Raw genomic sequence first — 21,980 nt, 5'->3', positions numbered from 1 at the left:
GGATGATTAAAGCTGATGATGTAATATTATTACTTTGAAATTCTTAATATTTGTTTTATAGTATTTGCAGGGAGAGGACTGTTTGTTTTTTACTAATTTAGTTTAGAATGCATTATATTGGGAATCTGATTCACTTGAATTGTACTTACAGTAACATTTCTTCTCATTAATTTACTGTATTACTTTATCCTTTTAAGGAGAATAATTAGACTCTTACATTGCTTTTTTAAAAATGTTAAAATATGTTAGTTTCAGTATATGCTGTTTTCTGTATTGTGATGTAGTCTAAATAAGATTTCTTTATCTGTTCAAAGTATTTCAAAGCTTTGTGGATATTCATGAACAATATTAGAGCTGGAACATCTTATCTAGCAAGAAATAATTTTTGGGTTTTCTAGATTAATTTTGCAGAGCACGTTGTTGGCTTATCGAACAACTTTTGAATCTTGGGATTTGGGTGGGGTAGGGATTATTTTCATTTATTGCACATTGTTATATATTTTTAATTAGTATGTGTTTTGGCCAATCTAATTCTAACCTTTTGGTTTATATTTTTTTGCTGTAAGACTGTCATCTGGTGTTTGAACATTGTTTGTGCTGATGGCACAAACTCCTACCTTTGGATTGATAGTTATAATGTTAATTTTATTTGTACTAATCATCCTTTTTTATTAATGGAAAAGTATGGCTAATTCTTTCAATTTTCTTAGCTGGAACGTGAAGGGCTTAAACCATCTGGTGAAACAGAGGAAAATATTTTCACATTTAAAACAGCTTAAAGCTATAATTGCATTTTTACAAGAGATACATATTCATAGTTGTGATAACTCTCACCTCATGATGCAGTGGAAGGGACAGCATTATTATTATTCTACCTTTCAAACTAAAGCTGGGGGGAGAGGAGGGGTTTGATACTTTTCAATCAAAACATTCCACTTGTTAAGCACAATGTAGTATCAGACACAAATGGTTGATACATTATTGACTCAAGAAAACTACAACAAAATAGTGGATTTTGCTCATGTTTATACTCCTAATATAGACAGTGTGGGTTTTTCGGAACATTTTTTTTCTTTGGTAGACTTGAGTCTATACTCTCTGCTCCTAGGTGGGGATTTTAATTGTTGGTTAGACCCTGCTTTAGATCATTCATCTGTTAACCCTGCCACATTAATTAAGTCTGCCTCATTAATTCATTTAAAAAATCAGATTATATTTCTCATGTTTGATTTTTTTTTCATCCTACTAGCAGAGTATTCATTTTCCTCAGATTAATCATATTTTTTCATGGATTTATTTTTTTATTGATAATCAATTAATCCCACTAACTCGTTCTTGTGATTACCATATTACTGCAATATTAGATCATGCTCCTGTTATATTAACATGATTTTTCATAATCTTCTTCAAACAAAAAGACATTGGTGATTTTGTGCAATTTATGGAAGAACAGATAACTTTTTTTGGCACTAATGTCTCATTAGAAACTTCCAGTTTGGTTGTATGGGATACTTTGAAAGCCTCTCTTGAAGGACAAACTATTTCTTATACTGTTAATAAAAAAAAGGAAGGCCAATAAAGAAAGATTAGAATTAATTAATCAAATTAAACAAATAAATAAACAATATGCGCATGTTAAAAATCCGGAATTACATAAAAAGTGAATTGAACTTAAAACTAAAGCTGATCTTCTTTCAACATAGCCAATTGAATGTCAACTTCTGAAGATCAAGTTTGTTTGATGTTCACGATGATAAATCTGGCAAGTTTTAAACCAACCAATTGAGAGGATTTAGAGCTAAGCAACATATTACAAAGATTTGTAAGAATAATGGTAACATTACTGCAGATCACTTGGAGATAAATGATAGTTAGAAAATTTTAATTTAGACTTTATACTTCTGAAGGTAAAAACAATAATAGTTTGATGATGAAATTCCTAGATTGGCTAAATATTCCCATTGTCTCCTTGGATAATCAAATGAGATTAAATGAGTCTATATCTCAAAAGGAAATAGTTGCTGCTATTTCCCTCATTACAAACTGGAAAGTCTCCAGGGCCTGATGGGTTTCCAGTGGAGTTTTTCAAATAATTTTCTCATTTTCTCTCACCTCACTTAGCTATGGTGTTATCTGACTCATTCAAGCAGGGTAGTCTTCCAGAATAATTTAATGAAGCCTGAATATCCGTTATAGTGAAGAAGGGTAAAGATATAACTCAATGCTCCTCCTATAGACCAATTTCTTTATTGAATGTCAATGTTAAAATTCTAACTAAGATTGTGGCCAATAGGATGGAGAATATTTTACCAATAATTATTTCTGAAGATCAGATGGGTTTTATTAAAAATTGTTATTCATATTTTAATATACATTGCTTATTGAATATTCTTTATTTTCCCTCTGGTGAGGCTCCTGAATGTGTTCTTTCACTAGATTCAGGAAAAGTATTTGATTAGATAGCATGGTTGTATTTGTTCATGATCCTAAAAAAAAATTGGTCCTTGTTTCATTACATGGATTAAATTATTGTATTCATGTTCTCCTGCTCCAATTATTACTAACAGTCATAACCTTTTAATCTTCAATGTGGCACTCATGAAGGATGCCCTTTTAGTCCATTATTTTGGATTTGGCTATTGAACTACTAACGATTCCATTTCAGGAATGTAAGGATATTTTGGGGATATGGAGGAAGGGAATTGAGCATAAAATTTCCTTTTATGCACATGATCTTTTACTTTTCATTTCAAGCCCTGATACCCCCTTACCCCCCTTGATGCCATTACTTACACAATTTAGTTAGTTTTCAGGTTATAGATTAAATTTGCATAAAAGTGTACTTTTCCTTTTGAACTCACATTCATTACTCTATGCTAGTTCTCCTTTTAAGATTGTTAGAAATCAATTCACTTACCTTGGTATTACAATTACAAAAAAAACATAAACATCTTTTTAAGGAAAATGTCCTTACTTTGTTAAAGCAAGTGAACCATTCTTTAACACAATGATCACCTTTGTCTATATCGTTGGTTTGCCGTATTAATTCCATTGAAATGAATATTTTACACAAATTTTTACATCTTTTTCAACCAATACCAATTTTTATCTCTAAATCATTTTTTGATTCGCTTGATTCGAATATACTGTCCTATATATGGAAGGGTGAACATCCTTGTTTAATTAAAGTACATCTGCAATAATCTAAAAGAAATGGAGGTATAGCACTACCTAATTTCAGATTTTATTATTGGGTGGTCAATGCTTTATGTTTTGCTTTATGTTTTGCTCACATTTTTATATTCATTATGGGTAGCAATGGAACTGAACTCTGCTAAAAATATTTCCAATTCAGCACTTTTTGGATCTCCACTTCCACTTCCTTTAACTAAGTTAATTGATAATCCTATTGTTAAGTATTCTGTAAGAATATGGGTACAGTTTAGAAAACATTATGGATTTTGCAATTTTTATCTTTCAAGTCCTATTTTATCTAATCATATTTTTTCAACCTTCTTTACATGACTTTGCCTTTCAGGAATGTTTTAAAGATTTTTAAAAAAATCGACAACAGCTTTGTATCATTCAAATAACTCTCTGAAAAGTTTAACTTACTCAATACTTATTTCGTTAGATATTTGAAAATTAGGCATATTCAATCTCAAATTTCTGATTTATCTGAAGCTCCTGATGCAAACTTTGTAGATGAGTTTTTTTGGTATGCAGTCTTCTCAAAAAGGTTTACTATCTATTATTTATGATAAGTTACTATATGTAAGACAGGCACCATTATTTAAAATTAAAAATGCCAGGGAATGGGATTTAAACCATTCAATATTAGATGAAGTTTGGGATTTAGTTTTTAAGTTGGTCAATAAACTCATCATTATGTGCTCATCACTGTTCATTAACATTTAAAGTTGTACATGGGGCTCACATGTCCAAAGCTAAATTATCTAGTTTTTATCCAGATATAATCTTTGCTGTGATAGATATAAGAGAGGAGAGGCTTCTTTTTTTTATTGACTTAAATTTTATTGAGTTCTTTTAAAAATGCTTCCACAAACCCGAGTCAGTGTTAAAGCCAAGTGAATCATAAGCCAAACATAAATTTATCCATAAAACAGAAACAAACATAGCAGCAAAAAATGTCAATAACCATGTGTTTATTTAGACCTCTAATTACAGAAAAAAACTGCCATTTATTAATCTGCTTCACCACAACATCAACCACTATTTCCCCAAGAAACCTAGATATTTGCCCCACTTTTGTGTTTAATGTCCAATTTATCAAATTGTAAGATGTGTTTGGCAGCATCACCTAAAATGATGGTTCCCCCTCCCATATTCTTCCAACCTTAAGTATAATTTGTCTTCCTACTTCTCTGAATCCAATTTGAGAGCATTTATCCCCAAATAACCCAATTGTCTTCCAAGACATGGGCAAAAAGGAATTTGAATACCTGAAACATCTCCACTGGCCTTTATGTATCATAATTCAAAATTCTTGAATTCTGGGACAAGACCAAAACACATATACTAAGTCTCCTTTATCTGCCTCACAACACCAGGATTCAGGGGTATTTTTCAACCCTAATCTATATAACCTAGCTGAAATCCAATAAACACGATGCAGAATCTTAAACTGAATTAGGACCACTCTCAGTTCTCTTAACATTATTTTGATATTATTACAAATTGTGTCCCTTCTTCTGTCTCAAAAACTGCATTCAGGTCTATTTCCCATGCTACTTTAAGACCCAACAGAAGTTTATCCCCTGAGATTTGTGTTAAAGCTGAAGAATAAAATGAGGCTTCATGACCTTTACCATATGCAGCCAGTACAGTAGATAGTATCATAGCAACTTGTTGGGGTTGCTGTGTAGAACCAACAGTTGTCTGTAGCACATGACACAGTTGAAGATATCTCCAAAATTGCGACCTAGAGATATCATACTGTTGATTAACAAATTTTAAAGTGCCACCATTATAAAGGTCCCCCAATTTAATTATACCTTTCCCTTGACATTCCCTCCAGATAAAAGAGGACTTATCAATACACAATTATGGATTCATCCAAATACTTGAGGCTTCATTCAAATATGAATTAAATTTAAATCATCTAAGATTTAATTCCAGACAAATGCATATATGATATAATTGGGTGAGATCTTGCCTCAGGAGGTAACTTATTAGACAAACACTGTAATGGAGGGATAGGAGGAAGAGCAGAACTCTCAATGACACCAAGGAGACACTCTGGAGGGAGAGATCAATGTACTAAATGCTTAAGAGCAAAAGCATGATAATAGTACATCAACTTTTGCAAACCTAAGCCCCCTCTTTTAACTGGCAATGGTAATTTATCATGTTTCAATCATGGGCATTTAACATTCCAAATAAAAGCCTTAATTTTTTTTATCAAATTGCATAAAATATGTTAATGGGATTTGCACTGGTAATGATTGGAACAGATAATTAACCTTTGGAATACTATTAACTTTTACTATTTACTTTTCCCAACATTGTCAAATTCAATGATGACCATCTATCTACATCACATAAAATTTTCTGCAATAATAGATCAAAATGTAGGGGAGGCTTCTTTAATTCATATATTCTGGACTTGCTCTCGTCTTGAAAAATACTGGAGAGATGTCTTCCATAGTTTCTCTTTAACATAAATTTAGAGCTAAACCCTTTGGTTGCTCTTTTTGGAACAAGATTAAAGATATTATCATAGTAATAAAGGAGTGTAGTATTATATGAAATTTATTTTTGCCTGCTGCAAAAAGATTTTCCAACAGCAGGAATTGCCCAAGCCCCTCTTGCAGTCTTACAAACCTATAGTCAGAGAGAGAAGCAAAAGAGTCCTCCCAGAGTCACCAAAGGTCCATAGATTTGCCTCCAGTGCTCCCGCAGTCACAGAGTCCAGTCCAAACCATCGGCAACCTGAGCTCCAGATCTAAACTCACAATATGGACAGGAATCCTTCAGCACCTCCTTGCCTTCTGGTTGTGATATCAGGTACCCCTCCAGCCAATTTGAGCCAGTCTCCAGCAGTCCGCAGCAAACGTGAGTCTCCCAACAGGAGCCCACAGCTTTCATGGGTTCCTCGCCTTGAGTCGCCAGCATCCATCACATGCACTGGCCCCTCAGCCGGATCCCTTCACTGGTACCCCCTTGTGGCCACTGCTGATTAATAGGCACCACCATCTTGGGCACAGACCCATGGTCACAGGATTTTAACGAAAACCACCATTGACTCCCTCAACAGGGCGATCAAACCCTGTGCGGAGCCGACAGCAGTGAATTGGGCACTGGACCCCACAGGAGTACTGCATATCCTTGCTCCCTGTGGGTCCTCACCGTCAAGATAGAATGATGCTCTTTTAACTTCCGTCGAACTCTATCCTTTGTTTCTCTTTTAGCTAGGTGGGGGATATTACTTAGATGGAAGGATGCTGCCCCGCCCACTCATGCTCAATGGCTGAGAGACATTATGTCATGTTTGAACTTAGAAAAGATTCGTTATTCAATTGATGATTCAGTTATAAGATTTCAAATGTTGTGGGGCCTTATATGATCATTTTCTTAGTCTTTAATACAATACATGATCTTTATTTTTTTCTTTCATTTTATTACTAAATATACTTATTATCATACAAAGTGGATAAAGTAGGGATGGGGTTTGGATTTCTCTCTAATTGGGATAAAGTTATTAATAGGTTTATGAATTGTGGCTAAGTTTTATGATTTCTGTATCTTTTTTAATGATTTAATCTGTTATTTACACTTAACACTCCACAATTGCTTTTTGTATTTTTGTGGGTTTTTTTTGCTTTAAAATCAAACTAATCAACGAAAGAATTCAGAAGATATCCTTAATTTAATGTACAGCAAAATCCCTTATTCGGAATTCAAGCAACCAGCAAAACAAAGGGGAAATAAATAAATAAAACAAATGAGAATAAATAAAAATTTAAAAATGTAAAAGCATAAGTGCTCTGAAGCAACACACAAACTCCTGAAACATTCAGCCAGCAGAGTGCCTTGGTCATCCCCTGCCTGTTGGGTTGTCTCTCTTAAAGTGTCTCCTTATCCCTGCTAGCAAGTCCTTTATCTTTATTAAGTACATTATCTGTAAACTTGGGGAGGGGGTTAATTATGACGGGGCATGGTTAACACAATGCTGCTACAGTCCCAGCTACCCAGTTCAAATTTAAATTTAGTAAGTTCTGGGAATTACCTAATTAAAGTGAACTTTATATAATTCAGGACTACAATACTGATTTTTTTTCTAAATTATTTTACATTTTGCACTCTCTTTGATCTTTTGAACTATTTATTCTTGATGCTGGTATGTAGTTACGACATTGTAAGAGTGAGTCTCAAGCAATTGTAAAATTCACATATTTGGCATCTACCAATCCCAAAGGTGCCATATACCAGGGGTTTTATTGTATAGAGCATAGAACAATTCAGCACAGTGATGTCCTTGATGTTGTGCCAACCCATATATCCTGTCCTTAAAAACAACTAAATCCCCCGACACCATAGCCGTCTATTCTTCTTTCATCGTTATGTCTGTCCAAGAGACTCCTAAATGCCCCCAATGTTTCAGCTTCCAACATCATCCCTGGCAATGCATTCCAGGCACCTACAACTCTGTGTAAAAAAACATCCCTGATGACTCCTCCCAACTTCCCTCTCTTAACTTTGTACATATGCCCTCTGGTGTTTGCAATATCTATCCTAGGAAACAGGTGCTTCTCATAATCTTGTAGACCTCTATCATCCTTCTACACTCCAAAGAAAAAAGTCTCAGCTCTGCTAACCTTGATTCATAAGACTCATTTCCCAATCCAAGTATCAACCTGGTAAATCTCCTCTGTACCCTCTCCAAAGCTTCTACATCCTTCCTATAATGAGGTGACCAGAACTGAACACAATACTCTAATGTAATCTTACCAAGATTTGTAGAGTTGTAACATGTCTTCTCTACTCCTCAATTTAATCACTCTATTAATGAATCTCAGCATCCTATTGGCCTTCTTAACTATCCTATCAACCGTGGAGCAACCTTGAGGGATGTATGGATTTACACCCCAAGCTCTCTTTGTTCATCCACACTCTTAAGTGACTGACCATTAACCCTGTACTCAGCCTTCTGGTTAGTCCTTCCAAAATGCATCACCTCACATTTATACAGATTAAAATCCATCCACCTCTTTTCTGCCCAACTCTCAATCCTGTCTATATCCTCTTATAACCTTCCAGAACCCTCATCTCCATCCACAGCCCCTCCAACTTTTGTGTCATCCACAAACTTACTGACGCATCCATCTGCCTCTTCATCCAGGTCATTTATAAAAATCACAAAGAGCAGGGGTCCCAGAACAGATCCTTGTGGCACTCCACTAGTCACCGACCTCCAGGCAGAATACTTTTCTTCCTCTACTCTCTATTTTCTTCCAACGAGCCATTTTTTATCCATACAACTAATTTTCCACTGATCCCATGTCTCAAAAGACTTTTTGGAGGAATCCCTCATGGGGAACCTTGTTAAATGCCTTGCTAAAATCCTTGTAGACCACATCTATTGCCCTGCCCTCATCAATTTCTTTTGTTATCTATTTAAAAAATTAGACTCGAGAGGCATGACCTTCCCTTCAGAAAGCCATGCTGTCTATCCTTGAGTAGACTGTACTTCTCCAAATTCTCATAGATCCTATCTTAAAAATTCTTTCCATTAATTTACACACCAGAAGCAAGATTCACCAGTCTATAATTCCCAGGGTTCTCCCTATTATCTTTTTCAAACAAGGGGACGACATTTGCTATTCTCCAATTTTCCAGCACCTCCCCTGTGGCCAAAGAAGATTCAAAGATCACAGTTATTACCCCAGCTATCTCTTCTCTCACTTTCCTCAGTAGCCTGGGGTATATCGCATATGGCCCTGGGGACTTATCAACCTTGATGTTTTTAAGAAAATCCAACACTTCTGCTGAAACATTTCAGTAAAACTTTACTATGGCAGATAATCCAACTAACACCTCATGCAAATTACAGATTGTTCAAGCATCTGCCTGCATTTACCTTGATGAAGGGATCAAGCCCGAAACATTGGTTATGTATCTTTATCTTTGCTATATAAAGTATACTGCTTGGACTGATGAGCTTCTCCAGCATCGTGTTTTCACTTCATCAGAGAAATCAGAAGTTGCACTTTTCAGTTGTGGAAGGAAATTCAAGAACATTATTCCTGGTAGCAAATTCACACTGAGAAACCAAAAACAATAATACAGAACACTCAAATCATAAGGCATATTGCAGATATTGACATTTTTACAAATATTAATGTCATGGACCTGACTTTCAGTACATTACTTGAACAAAAACTTAAAAGCAATTGGAATATTGTACATTTTTAATTCATTACATTCTAAGTAATAAACTTCCAAAATATGCAATAAACAATAATGAACCAGATGTGGCCCATCAATCTTTTCTGGACTGGTGCAAGAAGATCACATCAATCAATATGATGACATTCTACATTCCTGAGAACATCTTATCATAACTCAAATACAGCAGTTTTAATACAATAGTAAATCTTTAAGTAACATTTTAATTTCAACATTGTCTCCTTTTAAAGACAATTAATACAGTAACAGAATTTGGATCTAGCTCTAGCTATTTACTATACAAGAACAACTGGTCATGGCTTTATGATCATGAGAGAGTCTAGAAGGCAAGCTCTTCCCTACAGTACATGCATGGCAAATTAGGCATTTGTGAATTTCAGTCCTCATTTGAAGACTTGCTCAAAATCAAAAATGTATCCATTCGTCTTGCTATGATAAAAAAAAACTTCACATTTAACGCCATGGCATAAGAATAACATACATTTAATGCCTTAGTCATTTTAAGTACCAAATTGTGTCTGATGCAAACAGCTCAATTTTTTAATAATTGAAAGTCCTGCCCAGAATGAAGTTCTAATTATTAGTTATCGATTTGTAATGCTCCAAAGCTGTGATAGAGAACCAAAGAAAATAAGGTACAAGAATATCTTATTTTACAAACAATCATATAATAGCATGTTCCCCAATATTATCTACTATATCATTATTTTTGTACTGTTGTTGCATTGTAGTGATCTTTAGTGTTGTTTATCATCAGTCTGCCTTTGAATAGCAGCAAGTAGACCAAAATAAACCTGCTTATCAATAAAAGTGTTTGAATACAAAGGAAATTATTTGGTTACAAAAACTTATTGATTAAACACAAAGACTGGGGAATTCAAGCATGTAACATAATGACATTTAAATTTATTTGCCCATTATTTCACAAAATGAATCTACTGGAATCTCTTTCAGATGACAGTAGGCAACAGTATCCTAATGATTAACAAAGAGACTATGCATTAGACTTTTTAACCAAAACTTTTCTTTAGCATTTCTCCTCACTGCATTTGGAACATTTCTTCATTTGGATTCTTGGCCAGCCAGGTACCAAATCCATGATGCACAAAGGATGATTTTAGTAAACTTTTAGCTTCTTGATAAGATTTTGCCATCATCTTGGAAAAAAAAGCAGAAAAACCGTAAAGCTGTAAATCTGAAATAATGCTGAAAATGTATTGCAAATGGTAGGAACAAAGATTAAATCACATACCAGATCATAATCAAGGTATTACCTTAGTTTTCTCTTCCCTAAGTACAGAATGCTTTGTTGAGTATTCCTGGGATTTTGAATGCAAATTAAAACCTATATTTTTTAATTCAACTATTTGACAACCAATTGAAATATCATTAATGCTTGTTTGAAGTAATCGAATTGAAAATCCAATTTAATGAAATAGAAACCAAATACAAACAGGGACCCTCATAAATCAAGATCTGAAAAGGTGAACACTCATACCAATTATATCTTAAAAACATACAAATTGCATTATGATCAAAAAATGATGGCCAAGTTTCAGGCAAATTTGAAAATATTTACTTGCATTAATTAAATTGGATATTTGTTTCAGGAAAACACTTTAACTATTAAAACAACTTTTATAACCTATATAACGATTTCAGTGAGAAGAACAGGCTGATGCTGAAGAATGTTCTGTGTTCCCCTGTTGAATGGGCCCCCTGCATAACAGTGGCCGAGGTGAGGAGAATCCTATTCAAGGTGAGCTCACACAAGGCAGTGGGACCAGACAACATACTTGCTGGCCTTCCAAAAAGTAATGTACTGAAAGTCAGGTCCGTGACATGAAGGACTGTGCTGACCAAATGATGGAGGTCGTTATGGTCACCTTCAATACGTCACTGCAGCAATGCATCATCCTCATGGATTTCAAGACAGCCACCACCATCCCAGCACCACCACAAAGGGCAACAGTAACAGGCCTCGATGACTACCACCCTGTGGCACTGACTTCCATTATTAAGAAATGATTTGAGCATCTGATGATAGAACCTAAAGTTCCTTTTCCAGAGACACTGGACCCATTTCAATTCACTGATGATGCTATAGCCTTGTCATCCACTCCATCCTGTCACACCTAGAAAATGACACCTCATATACTTCATCAATGTCAGCTTGGTGTTTAATAATTCCCAAGAGGCTGGTAGAGAAGCTGTCCTCATTGGGACTCAACAACCCTCTCTGTAACCAAAGACCACAGTCAAGCACTATCACGCTGAGCACTGGGGCACATCAGGGCTGTGTGCTCAGCCCTCCACTGCTCACGCTATACTGACCAACAACTGCAACACCAGATTCAGCTCAAAGTGATCAAGGTGGCCTTAGATGCAGAAAAAGTATTTGAAACATTAGAAAGGGAGTTTTTAAGGTGTTGGAGGAGTTTGGATTTGAATTTAATTTTTTAAATTGAGTTAGAGCATTTATATAATAACCTTAAGGCTAAAGTAGTATCTAATGGACAAGTATCCACTTTTGTTTAAATTGGAGAGATCTAGTAGACAAGGATGTCCTTTATCCTCATCTTTATTTATTTTACCTATAGAACCACTTGCCCAAGTAATTCGTTCTGATAAACAAATTGAGGGTTTCAGGATAGGTCAAGAAGAACATAAAATTAGTTTATTTGCAGATGATGTTTTAATATATTTGACTGATCCTGAGACACCTTTACAAAGACTATATTCAATGTCAAAGGGATACTCAGTTCAAGTGGCCAAAAGAGGGCATTGGAAATCTAGGTATTTATATAAATTGAATTATTTATCTTTTCTTAAAAAGATTTAAGAAATTTGAAAAATAATGGATAAAATGGATAAAGTTACCTATTGCAGCGTATGTAAGACGTGAGCGTAGAGAAGAATGACACGCACACCAAAGCCTTGGAAAATGAGACTGATTTATTACTCTAGCTCTCATGCCTACATTGGCCCCTGGCACTGATGCCTGGGGGCAGCGTCATCGGAGCACCAGCCTCGGATGACCGACGTTCCTGCCAGCATTCCCCATCTTCTGCCATGTGGAGGTCACCTGGGACGATGGTCAGGGAAAACCCTAGGTCCATATGATCATCAGCCATTTTGTGAGTTGGTCCGTGTCTCCAGGCTGCTACGCAAACCCCCCACCTCCAGAACTGGCGACTGGGCCATTGTCCGTAGCCTTAGGTGGCCTGCATCTGCGTCACAGGGGAGGAGTGGATATGCTTGCTTTAGGCGGTCGAAGGTAAAAGTCTCCTCCTTACCTCCGATGTTGAGGACGAAAGTGGAACCATTGTCTCTAACAATCTTGTAGGGCCCCTTGTAGAGTCGTTGAAAGGGTGGTCTGTGAGCACCCCTTCTTACGAACATGTACTGACAAGTCTTTAGGTCCTTTGGGATGCTATCCTTGGGCTGGCCGTGTGGTGAATGTTGCCGCAGGACCAAGGACTCCAGACTCTGCCACAAGTTCTCGATGGTTGCCGGGAGGTCTTCCAGGCATTTATTGGGGACCAGAAACTCCCCGGGGATGATTAAAGATGCGCTGCCAAGGCACTGAAGTCCTCCTTTGGCGTGGTGTGAATTCCCAACAGGACTCAAGGCAGTTTGTCCACACAGTTGGTACCCTTGAGCTGGGTCATCAAGGATACTTTGAGGTGCTTGTGGAAGCGCTCTACCAACCCGTTGACCTGTGGGTGATACGCAGTGGTGTGGTGGAGCTACATCCCTAGAAAGTTAGCCAGTGCTGCCCAGAGCCCGGAGGTGAATTGTGTCCCTCTGTCCAACATGAGGTGCTCCAGGATCCCGAATTGGGACATCCATGTGTCCTGGCTCTGGTTTTGCTGGTGGTATCAGCCAGCGGGACCGTTTCCGGAGTGGTCAACCATAGTCAAGAGGTATCTTGCCCCACTGGAAACTGGTAACTACCCCACTAAGTCAATGTGTACATGGCTGAATTGTGCCACACCGGCTCAAAAGTCTGTGTGGGTGCTCTCATGTGAACCTTTGGAGGATTGACAGTTCATGCAGGTCTTGGCCCACTGGCTGACCTGTTTATGGAGGCCATGCCAGACAAACCTGTTTACCACCCTTTTGTGGTGCAAATAGCAGGGTGCACCAGGTTTTGGATGGACTCGAAAACCTGGTGCATCCATGCAGTTGGAATGATGGGGGGAGGGCTGCTGGTAGAAATGTTGCACAGCAGTGTCAAGTTACCTGGGCTGACAGGGACGTCCTCCACCATGAGACCGGAGACAGCTGTCCTATAAGTGGGAATTTCACGGTCCTGCTGCGGTGCTTTGGCGAGGGCCACGTAATCGACCCCTTGGGACAGGGTGTGTATTGATTCGATCGCGAGGCATGACAGCACGTTGGTGATCATGTTTTTTCCCCTGCAATATGCTGAATGTCTGTTGTTAACTCAGACACAAAGGACAAATGTCTCTGTTGTCGGGCTTACCATGGGTCCGATACCTTATGGAAGGCAAAAGTCAGTGCCTTGTGATCAGTGAATAGACTGAATTGCTGGCCTTCCAAAAAGTATGGCAATGTCTTACTGCCAGGTACAGCGCTAACAGGTCTCAGTCGAAAGTGCTATATTTGAGTTCTGTGGGGGCTGGTGGAGATGGAGGTGCCTGCTGAAAAAGGCCAGGGGTTGCCACTGGCCCTCAATAAATTGTTCTTGCACACCCCCTACTGCTATACTGGAAGTGTCAATAGACAGGGCGGTAGTTGCCTCTGGTCTGGAGTGGACCAGAGGGTGGTGTTGGCCAACACGTCCTTGGCATTCTGGAACACCCTGTAAGACCCATCTTCCCAAGCAATGTCTTTTGCCTTGCCTGTTATCAGCATGAAGAGAGAGGGAGCATGATGTGTTCCGCTGCCGGTATGAACCTGTGGTAAAGGTTTATCATATTGGTTAATTCCTGTAGCCTTTTAACCATATGTGGCTTAGCGAAATGGCGGACCACCTCAACCTTCTCCGGAGAGGGGGTGTTTGTTAATCCTGTGCCCCATGAAATCAATGGTGTCCAGACAAAACTGGCACTTTGCAGGGTTGATAGACAGCCCAAATGCACTAAAGCGAGTGCAGTTGTCTCAGGTGGGTGGTGTGGTCCTTGTGACTGTGGTTGGCAATGAGGATATTATCCAAATAGATGAACGCAATTGGGAGGTCCTGGCCCACTACATCCAACAGCTGCTGAAAAGTTTGTGCCACGTTCTTTAGACCAGAGGGCATGCAGAGAAATTCAAACAAACCAAAGGGGTTTATGATTTCAGTCTTGGGGACGTCCTGGGGATGAACTGGGATTTGGTCCACCTTTCAGAACACCCGTGCCCTGTGCAGGTTGGTGGCAAAGTCTTGGATATGGGGCATGGAATATCTGTCAGGTGTGTTGGCCTCATTGAGATTGTGGTAGTCGCTGCACGTTTTCCAACCCCCTAATAATTTGGGGACCATGTGGAAGGGGGAGGCCCAGGGACTGTCGGAGCACCGCACAATCCCCAGCTCCTCCATTTTGTTAAACCCCTCCTTCAGGTTGAATTTTCAGCAGGGAGTCAGACTGCTCTGGCGTGGAGTGGGGGCCTCAGTCAGAATGTGGAGCCTTACCCCCGTGCTTTGGCTCAGCCGTGGAGAACTGTGGCACCACTATTGAGGGGAACTCCACCAGGATAAGGGCAAATTCATTCTCCGAGTATTATCGTCTCCAGGTTGGGGTTGCTTGGCTCCTCCCAGAGGCAGAGTTTGAAAGGTTTTGGCATGCACCAAATCCCATCCTTTGAAGTTGACAAGCAAGCAGTAGGCCCAAAGGAGTCGACCCCCAGGAGCAGTTGCATCACTGCCACGAGGGTGAAGGTCCATATAAAGCGACTGTTGACGAAACGAAGGGGGATGGTGCGGGTCCCAAAAGTTCGAATGGAGGAGCAGTTGGCTGCCCTCAGTGCTGGGTCCTGCTTGCCATTGTGGGTGTTGAGGCTTGCGAGGGGATAGAACGTTTATCTTGGTGCTCGTGTCGACTAGGAAACGCCTGTCTGATAGTGAGTCCCAGACGCAGAGGAGGCTATCATGTGGGCTAATCGCCGCAGCCATCAACGACAATTGGTCAGGGCGTTTCCCAAAAACCCACAGGATGGCTGGTATCAACGGGCCTCCACACCCCATCGCTGGTGGTAGTAGTATAGCTGTCTTGGGATGTTCACCCGCCTCTCCACTGGCCTTGATCTTGCCGGGGATGTTCGTGGGGCTTGCTGATGTGGACTACGATGGTGCTGGTATCCTTCTTCGCTCTCCAAAGCATGTCCACCCGAGTTGCGACCCTCTGAGGGTCACTGAAGTTCTTGTCTGTGAGCAAGAGTCATATATTCTCGGGCAGCTGCTCCAGAAAGAACTGCTCAAAGAGCAGGCAAGGCTTGTGGCCCTCAGTTACAGCAAGCATCTCGCTCATTAGGGTGGCGGGGCTTTGTCCTCCAATTGTTCGTATGCATCAATCGGGTGGCGCGGTCATGCTGGAAAGCCCAGAAGTGTGGGTTAGTAGCTCTTTGAGGGCTATTTATTTGCCTTGCTTCGGAGGATGCTATAGGAAATCTACGACCCTTGCCGCTGTTTCCTGATCGAGGGCACTCACGATGTAGAAATAGCAGGTGTCGTCAGCAGCAATGTGGTGAAGCTGGAATTAAGCCTCGGCCTGCTCAGACCACGCATGAGGCTGCAACACCCAGAATGTTGGAAGCCTGTGAGAGACCATGTAGATGGTCACTGGCTCTGATCTATCATCTTCAGGTCCAAATGCCGTTTGGACCTGTTGGGGTCACCAATATAGTGTACACACTACACAAATGCGGAGAAGAATGAATTGTACACCAAAGCTTTGGAAAACCAGAATGCTTTATTGCTCTGGCCATCGCGTTTATATAGGTCCATGGTCCTGACATCAGGGCCCCACGTCATCAGAGCACCGGCTTCAGATTGACCAGCGTTCCCACCAACATTCCCCATCTTCCGGCACTGTCATCCCCAGGTCTGTGCAGACACTGTGTTCATCTGCAATTTGCGAGCTGGTCTCCACACATTATAACATTAGTTGGAATGGTTAACTGTATAAAAATGAATACAATTCCAAGAATTCAACATTTTTTCCAAACATTACCTATTTTAATACCTCAATTTTTTTTTCAAGAATTAAATAACAAGAAAGGAAATTTCTATGGCAAGGTAAAATGTCAAGAGTTTCTATAGAGAAATTAACATGGAAATATGAACTTGGAGATTTCCAGCTTCCTAGTTTCAGAAATTATTATCGAGTGGTGCAAATGAAATTTCTGGCTTCCTTTTTTGAAAATGAATAAGGTTGGAGAGAGGATAGCAGAAGAATTTATATACAAGTGGCAACTAAAATTGATGGTTGTTGATAAGGAGACACCACTATTGAAACATTTGCTTAATATTTGGAATAAAATAAATGATGAAATAGGTGTAAGAGGGTCTATATCGCCTAAAATACCATTGATTCAAAATCCCCTTATAGCTTTTTCAAGAATAATCAGTTTTTAAATATTTGGTCTCGTAAGAGGATTGGAAACATTGAAGGTTGCAATGAAAGGGGTTAATTCATGTCATTTCAGCAATTGAGGAATAATTATGCTATACCACATAATACTCTTTTTTGTTATTTTCAATTAAGAGTAAATTTAAAGGATAAACTTGGACCGTCTGTGTTTTTACCTGGTTGTACTGAAATTGAACTTATTAGGAGAGGAATTGTTAAAAAAAATTACATCTATGATATATTTATTTTTACAACCAGGAACTCCCAAACAAGGACTTCATAAATCTAGACAGAGATGGGAAACCAATTTGAATATTATAATTGATCAACAAATATGGAATGATTTATATAAGGACTGTATGACTATTAATATTATATTTAGATTAGTCCAATATAATTTTCTACATCAGTTATATCTTACACCACAGAAAATTAATAGATTGGAATCAGATTTATCTGATCAATGTTTTAGATACGGTATAGACATAGGATCTTTTTTACATTCAACTTGATCTTATCCTAATTTACAGCCTTTTTGGACAGATTTACAAATTTTTTTGGAACCTTTCTTCCACAACAACTCTTTAGCAGGATTGAATTCCCGTCGTTGGAACATAACTTCTTGACTCAAATCCGCATAGAAGAAAACTCAATTATTTTGAACCATCAAGGGTGATTTTTTCTGTTGTGCATTTCTAATAGCCACTCGTAAAATTATTTCTCTGTCGTAATAATTCAAGCAACGAACCAAAACAGGTCTTGGACTTTGACCTGAAATAGGTCTTCTACGCAAGGCTCTGTGAGCACGTTCCAGTATTATACCTTCCGGGAAATGTTCTTGACCCAGCACCTGCGGAATCCATTCAGTAAAAAATTTTCTTGGGTCTGGTCCCTCCATTCCTTCCGGCAAACCAATAATCTTTATATTGTTCCGTCTGGATTGGTTTTCCAAATAATCAATCTTTTTCACCAAATGTTTATTTTGAGTTTGTAAGTCTTCGACCATTTTGGTCACATCAAAAACTTGATCCCGTATTTCGTCTATATCTTCTTCACACAAATTAATCTCTCACTTCAAGCTTAAAAGCTCCAAACTCAGCCATCTGTTGAGAATGTATTTTCACCAGAGTATTAAACCTAGTACCAAGTTCAGTCATAATCTTGGATAATCCCTGCATTGTATAAGATAATTTAGATTCAAGATTGACAAAAATCTTTTCAATTGGAAGAGATTTTGGCTCAACAGAGTCCTGCTTCTTCTGCATAACCAGAGGATCTTCTGTTCCTTCCTTCATTCTGGTTGCCTTCCTTGTAGTATGACTGCGTGTGGAAACCCCAGCCACAACCTCTCCAGCAGTGACTGGAGGACGCTGGTCGGGGTTTTCCCCAGTCCATAATGTATTAAGTTCTCCCAGTACATCAAGTTGTATAGGTTCTTCTATCTCAAGAGGTGCAGTTTGCAGCGCCACCTCTACAGTTGACAAATGCCTTTGAGTAACTCTTTGTTCTAAAGGCTGTTTGGCGCCCTCTTTAGGGGGCTCTACCGATGTAACATAGAGCTCTACATCCGAACACTGTACCTCTCTCCTGGGATCCATTTCATGCTGAGTCCCGGTGTCTTTCTTGAAGGTAGGCTCCAAAACTTGAACTTTTGGAAAATGTAGTTTTTTGATGATGTTTTTTTAAAATTTTTTCTTTAACTTTAAAGTGAAAGGAGTGGTAATTCTGGTGTATATTATTTTGCTATTTTAGTTATAGAACGAAGGGAATAATGGTGAAAGTTATAAATTGAATTGTACAATTCTTAATGAGGCTTGAATTTTGTTTGTGGTTTATGCTCCATTTGTTGAAGATATAGATTTCGTTGTAGATGTGTTTTTATTATTTCGATATCTGAATTTTAATGTAATGATTGGGGATATTTAAATGTGGTATTGGAGCTTTTATTGGATAACTATTCAAGAGTAAAAGGGAAAAATGGTGGAAGAGTACTAAAATTGAATTGTACAATGCTTAATGAGGTTTGAATTTTGTTTTAAGATTGTGGTTTATGTGACTAATATGATAATAGATGTGAAGTTAGTTGATATTTGGTTAAGGTTTATCTCTATAGAGAAAGTTTTTTTCATCTTTTTTTCATGCTACAATTTTTTTTAGAATTGATTATTGTTTAAGAATTTTTGATAGATAATGTTACTAACTTTACTAATTTTTTATATTAAGTTTGAGTTAAATATATGTTTCATCTTAACTCCGTTTGTTAAATATATGCATTTAAGTTTGATTTAAATATGTTTTTTAAGTCTGATATCTTAGTATTAATTACTTTTCTTTTTGTTAGTATTTTAATCGGTTATGTTTTTGTTTTTTTTTGTAAGTGGTTTTTTTTCTCACATATATTATTAACTTTATTAATTCTTCACTCTTTATTTTGGGGGGAAAGGGGGGTTGGACTAATTTGAGTTGGGTTATTAATGTGTAATAATTATTGGGGAGGGTATAGTTTATTTAGATTACTGATACTGTATTGTAATTTTATTATTTTATTCTTAATTTTTTAAAATGTAATCCTATATGTTATTCATGTTATAAACTCTTAAATAAAGTTTAAAAAAAAACAATTTTTTTTGGCAGAAATGACAGTAAATGATTTTCCGCAAAGTTCTCATTTATTTTTATTCGGAAATATTGAAGGTACAAGACCTAAATTAAAATCATCAGTTTATCAATTGGAATTTGTTAAACTAGCTTTAGCAGTAGCAAGGAAATGTATTGCAGTCACTTGAAAGTCTGATACATATCTAGGTACATTAAGGTGGCAAGCAGAGATTCAAAGTTGTGTTCCTTTGGAAAAAAATATGTATAATTTGAGAAGTAAATATTCTATGTTCATACAAATTTGGTGCCTAAGTGCACAAATAATAATTTAATTTGTAATGATATCCTTCCTATGCACCAAGACCTGTGAGATTCTCCTCTGAGTAGTTATGAAAAATCTTGCGATGTGTGACAGACAATGCTTCTCTATGCAATTCAAAAAATCTTTCTATTGTGTCAGATTATATATTTTATATTGTATATAGATGTAGGTAACAAACAAAAACACTTCACAAAACAGATCTCATTTAAAATGCCAGAGCTTTACTGAAGCCAGACATTCCAGGCAAAAATTTTGAAGAATGCTTATAGAGACTTCACAAGTAGGTATTAATTGGACATGCTGTGGAGTAATGGATTATTGTTTTGAAAGCAACAGATGAATGGACTCAGAAGTTTGGGTTCAGTGCCACAATCTGTCTGGTTGCAGTTTGCTGTTCTAAGAAGGTCATGTGGTCTTGCAAGCAGAGAGAGGCTTTCTCTAAGAGAGAAAACTGATTTATACAGTCATGCATGGCAAGCTGGCAGTTTGTGGAAAAACCCCATTTTGAAGATGGGTTGAGAGTTCTGAGTTCAGTCTGTTGAAAACCCTTGTGGTTCATACAAGAGGAAATAGCTGGCTAGAGTGTTTCACCTAAAATAAGGGAAACAAAAGGAACTTTGTGGTGACCTACAGGAGAAGAGGTTATCATTTGGAAAACCCTGATGGGGAAAGTTTCTTCAGCAAGACACTCAAGTGACTGATGAAAGTAAATCAGTTTGTGTGTGTCTAACTAGCAATGAATCTCTCTCTGAAACCGACAAGGACCTTCCTGAACTGCAACCATTTAAGCACCATTGCTTGGTGAAAATTCATAAATGTTAAATTCTTTGCACAGTATAAGAATTGCCTGATACCAGTGAACTTGGAGAAGTGAGAAATGAGATTTGACTATGAATCGAAGAACTTTTCTGAACTTATACACATTACATACATGTGCGCTTAGATTTAGAAGGAAGTTAGGTTAATTTAATAGTAATAAGTTAAAGTTTGATTCTATTTTTATGTTTAAAAGAAATTAAAAGCAACTTTTGTTTAAGTAACCATTTGTCTTGGTAAATTTCTATTGCTGTTGGATTTTGGGGTCCTCTGGACCCATAACACTTTTTTTTTCCTTTTATATTACCTATATTTTTTGAGGGAGGTGTTTGGGTGAGGAAGGGTTTGTGGAATGGGGTGAAAAACATCATGATTGTAACTTTATTTTAGTTCTTTGAAATCTGCACTATTATAAATGTTATTACTACATGTATAGAAATTTTTAAAATAAAATATTAAAAAAAAACTGATCAAGCTTGCAGATGACACCACATCATCAGCTACAACAACAATGAGTTTCATGAGAAGAGGTGGAAAATCTCATTTTACGGTATGAGAATAACAATTTGAGTCTCAATGTGGATAGGACAAAGGAGATGATTGTGTATTTCAGGAGGATTATGGATAACTACCCTCCACTAAACATCATTAACTGTCATGGAGAGAGTAGAGAGCATCAAGTTCTTTGGAGTCCACTTAAGTAATGTCCTATCTTGGACACACAACATCTCCTCATTTGCTAGGAAGGTGTAACAGCAACTAGACTTGCTGAGAAGACTGTGGTGGGCAAGGCTACCATCATACAGGAGCTCTACCAAGAGTGTCCTGGCTGGCTGCATCTCAGTGTGGTATGGTTGCTGTAGAGCATTGGATCAGAGGTCAATCCTCAGGACCATGAGAGTGCTAGAGAGGATCAATGGGGTCTCTCTTCCAACCACCACCCCACCCCCCGCTGACATGATCTAACAGGATCATTGTCTGAAGAGGGCTCACAAAAATCATTAAGGATCCCTACCATCCTGCACATGGCATCTTCCATCAGGAAAGAGGTACGGGAGTATCAGAGCTAGAACCACCAGGCTGAGAAACAGCTTCTTCCCACTGGCAGTGAGACTGGTGAATGACTGGCAAACTGCTCATGCTCCTCATACAATCCCCCTGAGAATCGACTATTATTTAACAATATTTATTTATTTTTATATATGTACTGCATATAAATCACTTGTAAATATGTGTTA

The 21,980-nt window shown here is 37.9% G+C and overlaps 1 protein-coding gene across 5 annotated transcripts in view; it reads right to left on the bottom strand.

Annotated features, from left to right (window-relative positions):
* Positions 1-9,012: 9,012 nt before the first annotated feature.
* adad1 (adenosine deaminase domain containing 1 (testis-specific)) overlaps positions 9,013-21,980 on the bottom strand; it is a 148,050-nt gene continuing 135,082 nt past the window's right edge. For 4 of the 5 annotated variants that reach the window (XM_069925186.1, XM_069925184.1, XM_069925185.1 and 1 more), the window contains one exon: positions 9,013-10,586. In XM_069925186.1, the coding sequence (XP_069781287.1) occupies positions 10,470-10,586 (117 nt within the window). In that variant the 3' untranslated portion in view covers positions 9,013-10,469. The other variant, XM_069925183.1, reaches the window with a different exon arrangement.

The sequence above is a fragment of the Narcine bancroftii genome, chromosome 3 (genome assembly GCF_036971445.1).
Source record: "Narcine bancroftii isolate sNarBan1 chromosome 3, sNarBan1.hap1, whole genome shotgun sequence".
Classification (NCBI taxonomy): Eukaryota; Metazoa; Chordata; class Chondrichthyes; order Torpediniformes; family Narcinidae; genus Narcine; species Narcine bancroftii.
Note: the sequence above shows the minus strand (reverse complement) of the source record. Positions and strands in the feature narration are given on the sequence as shown.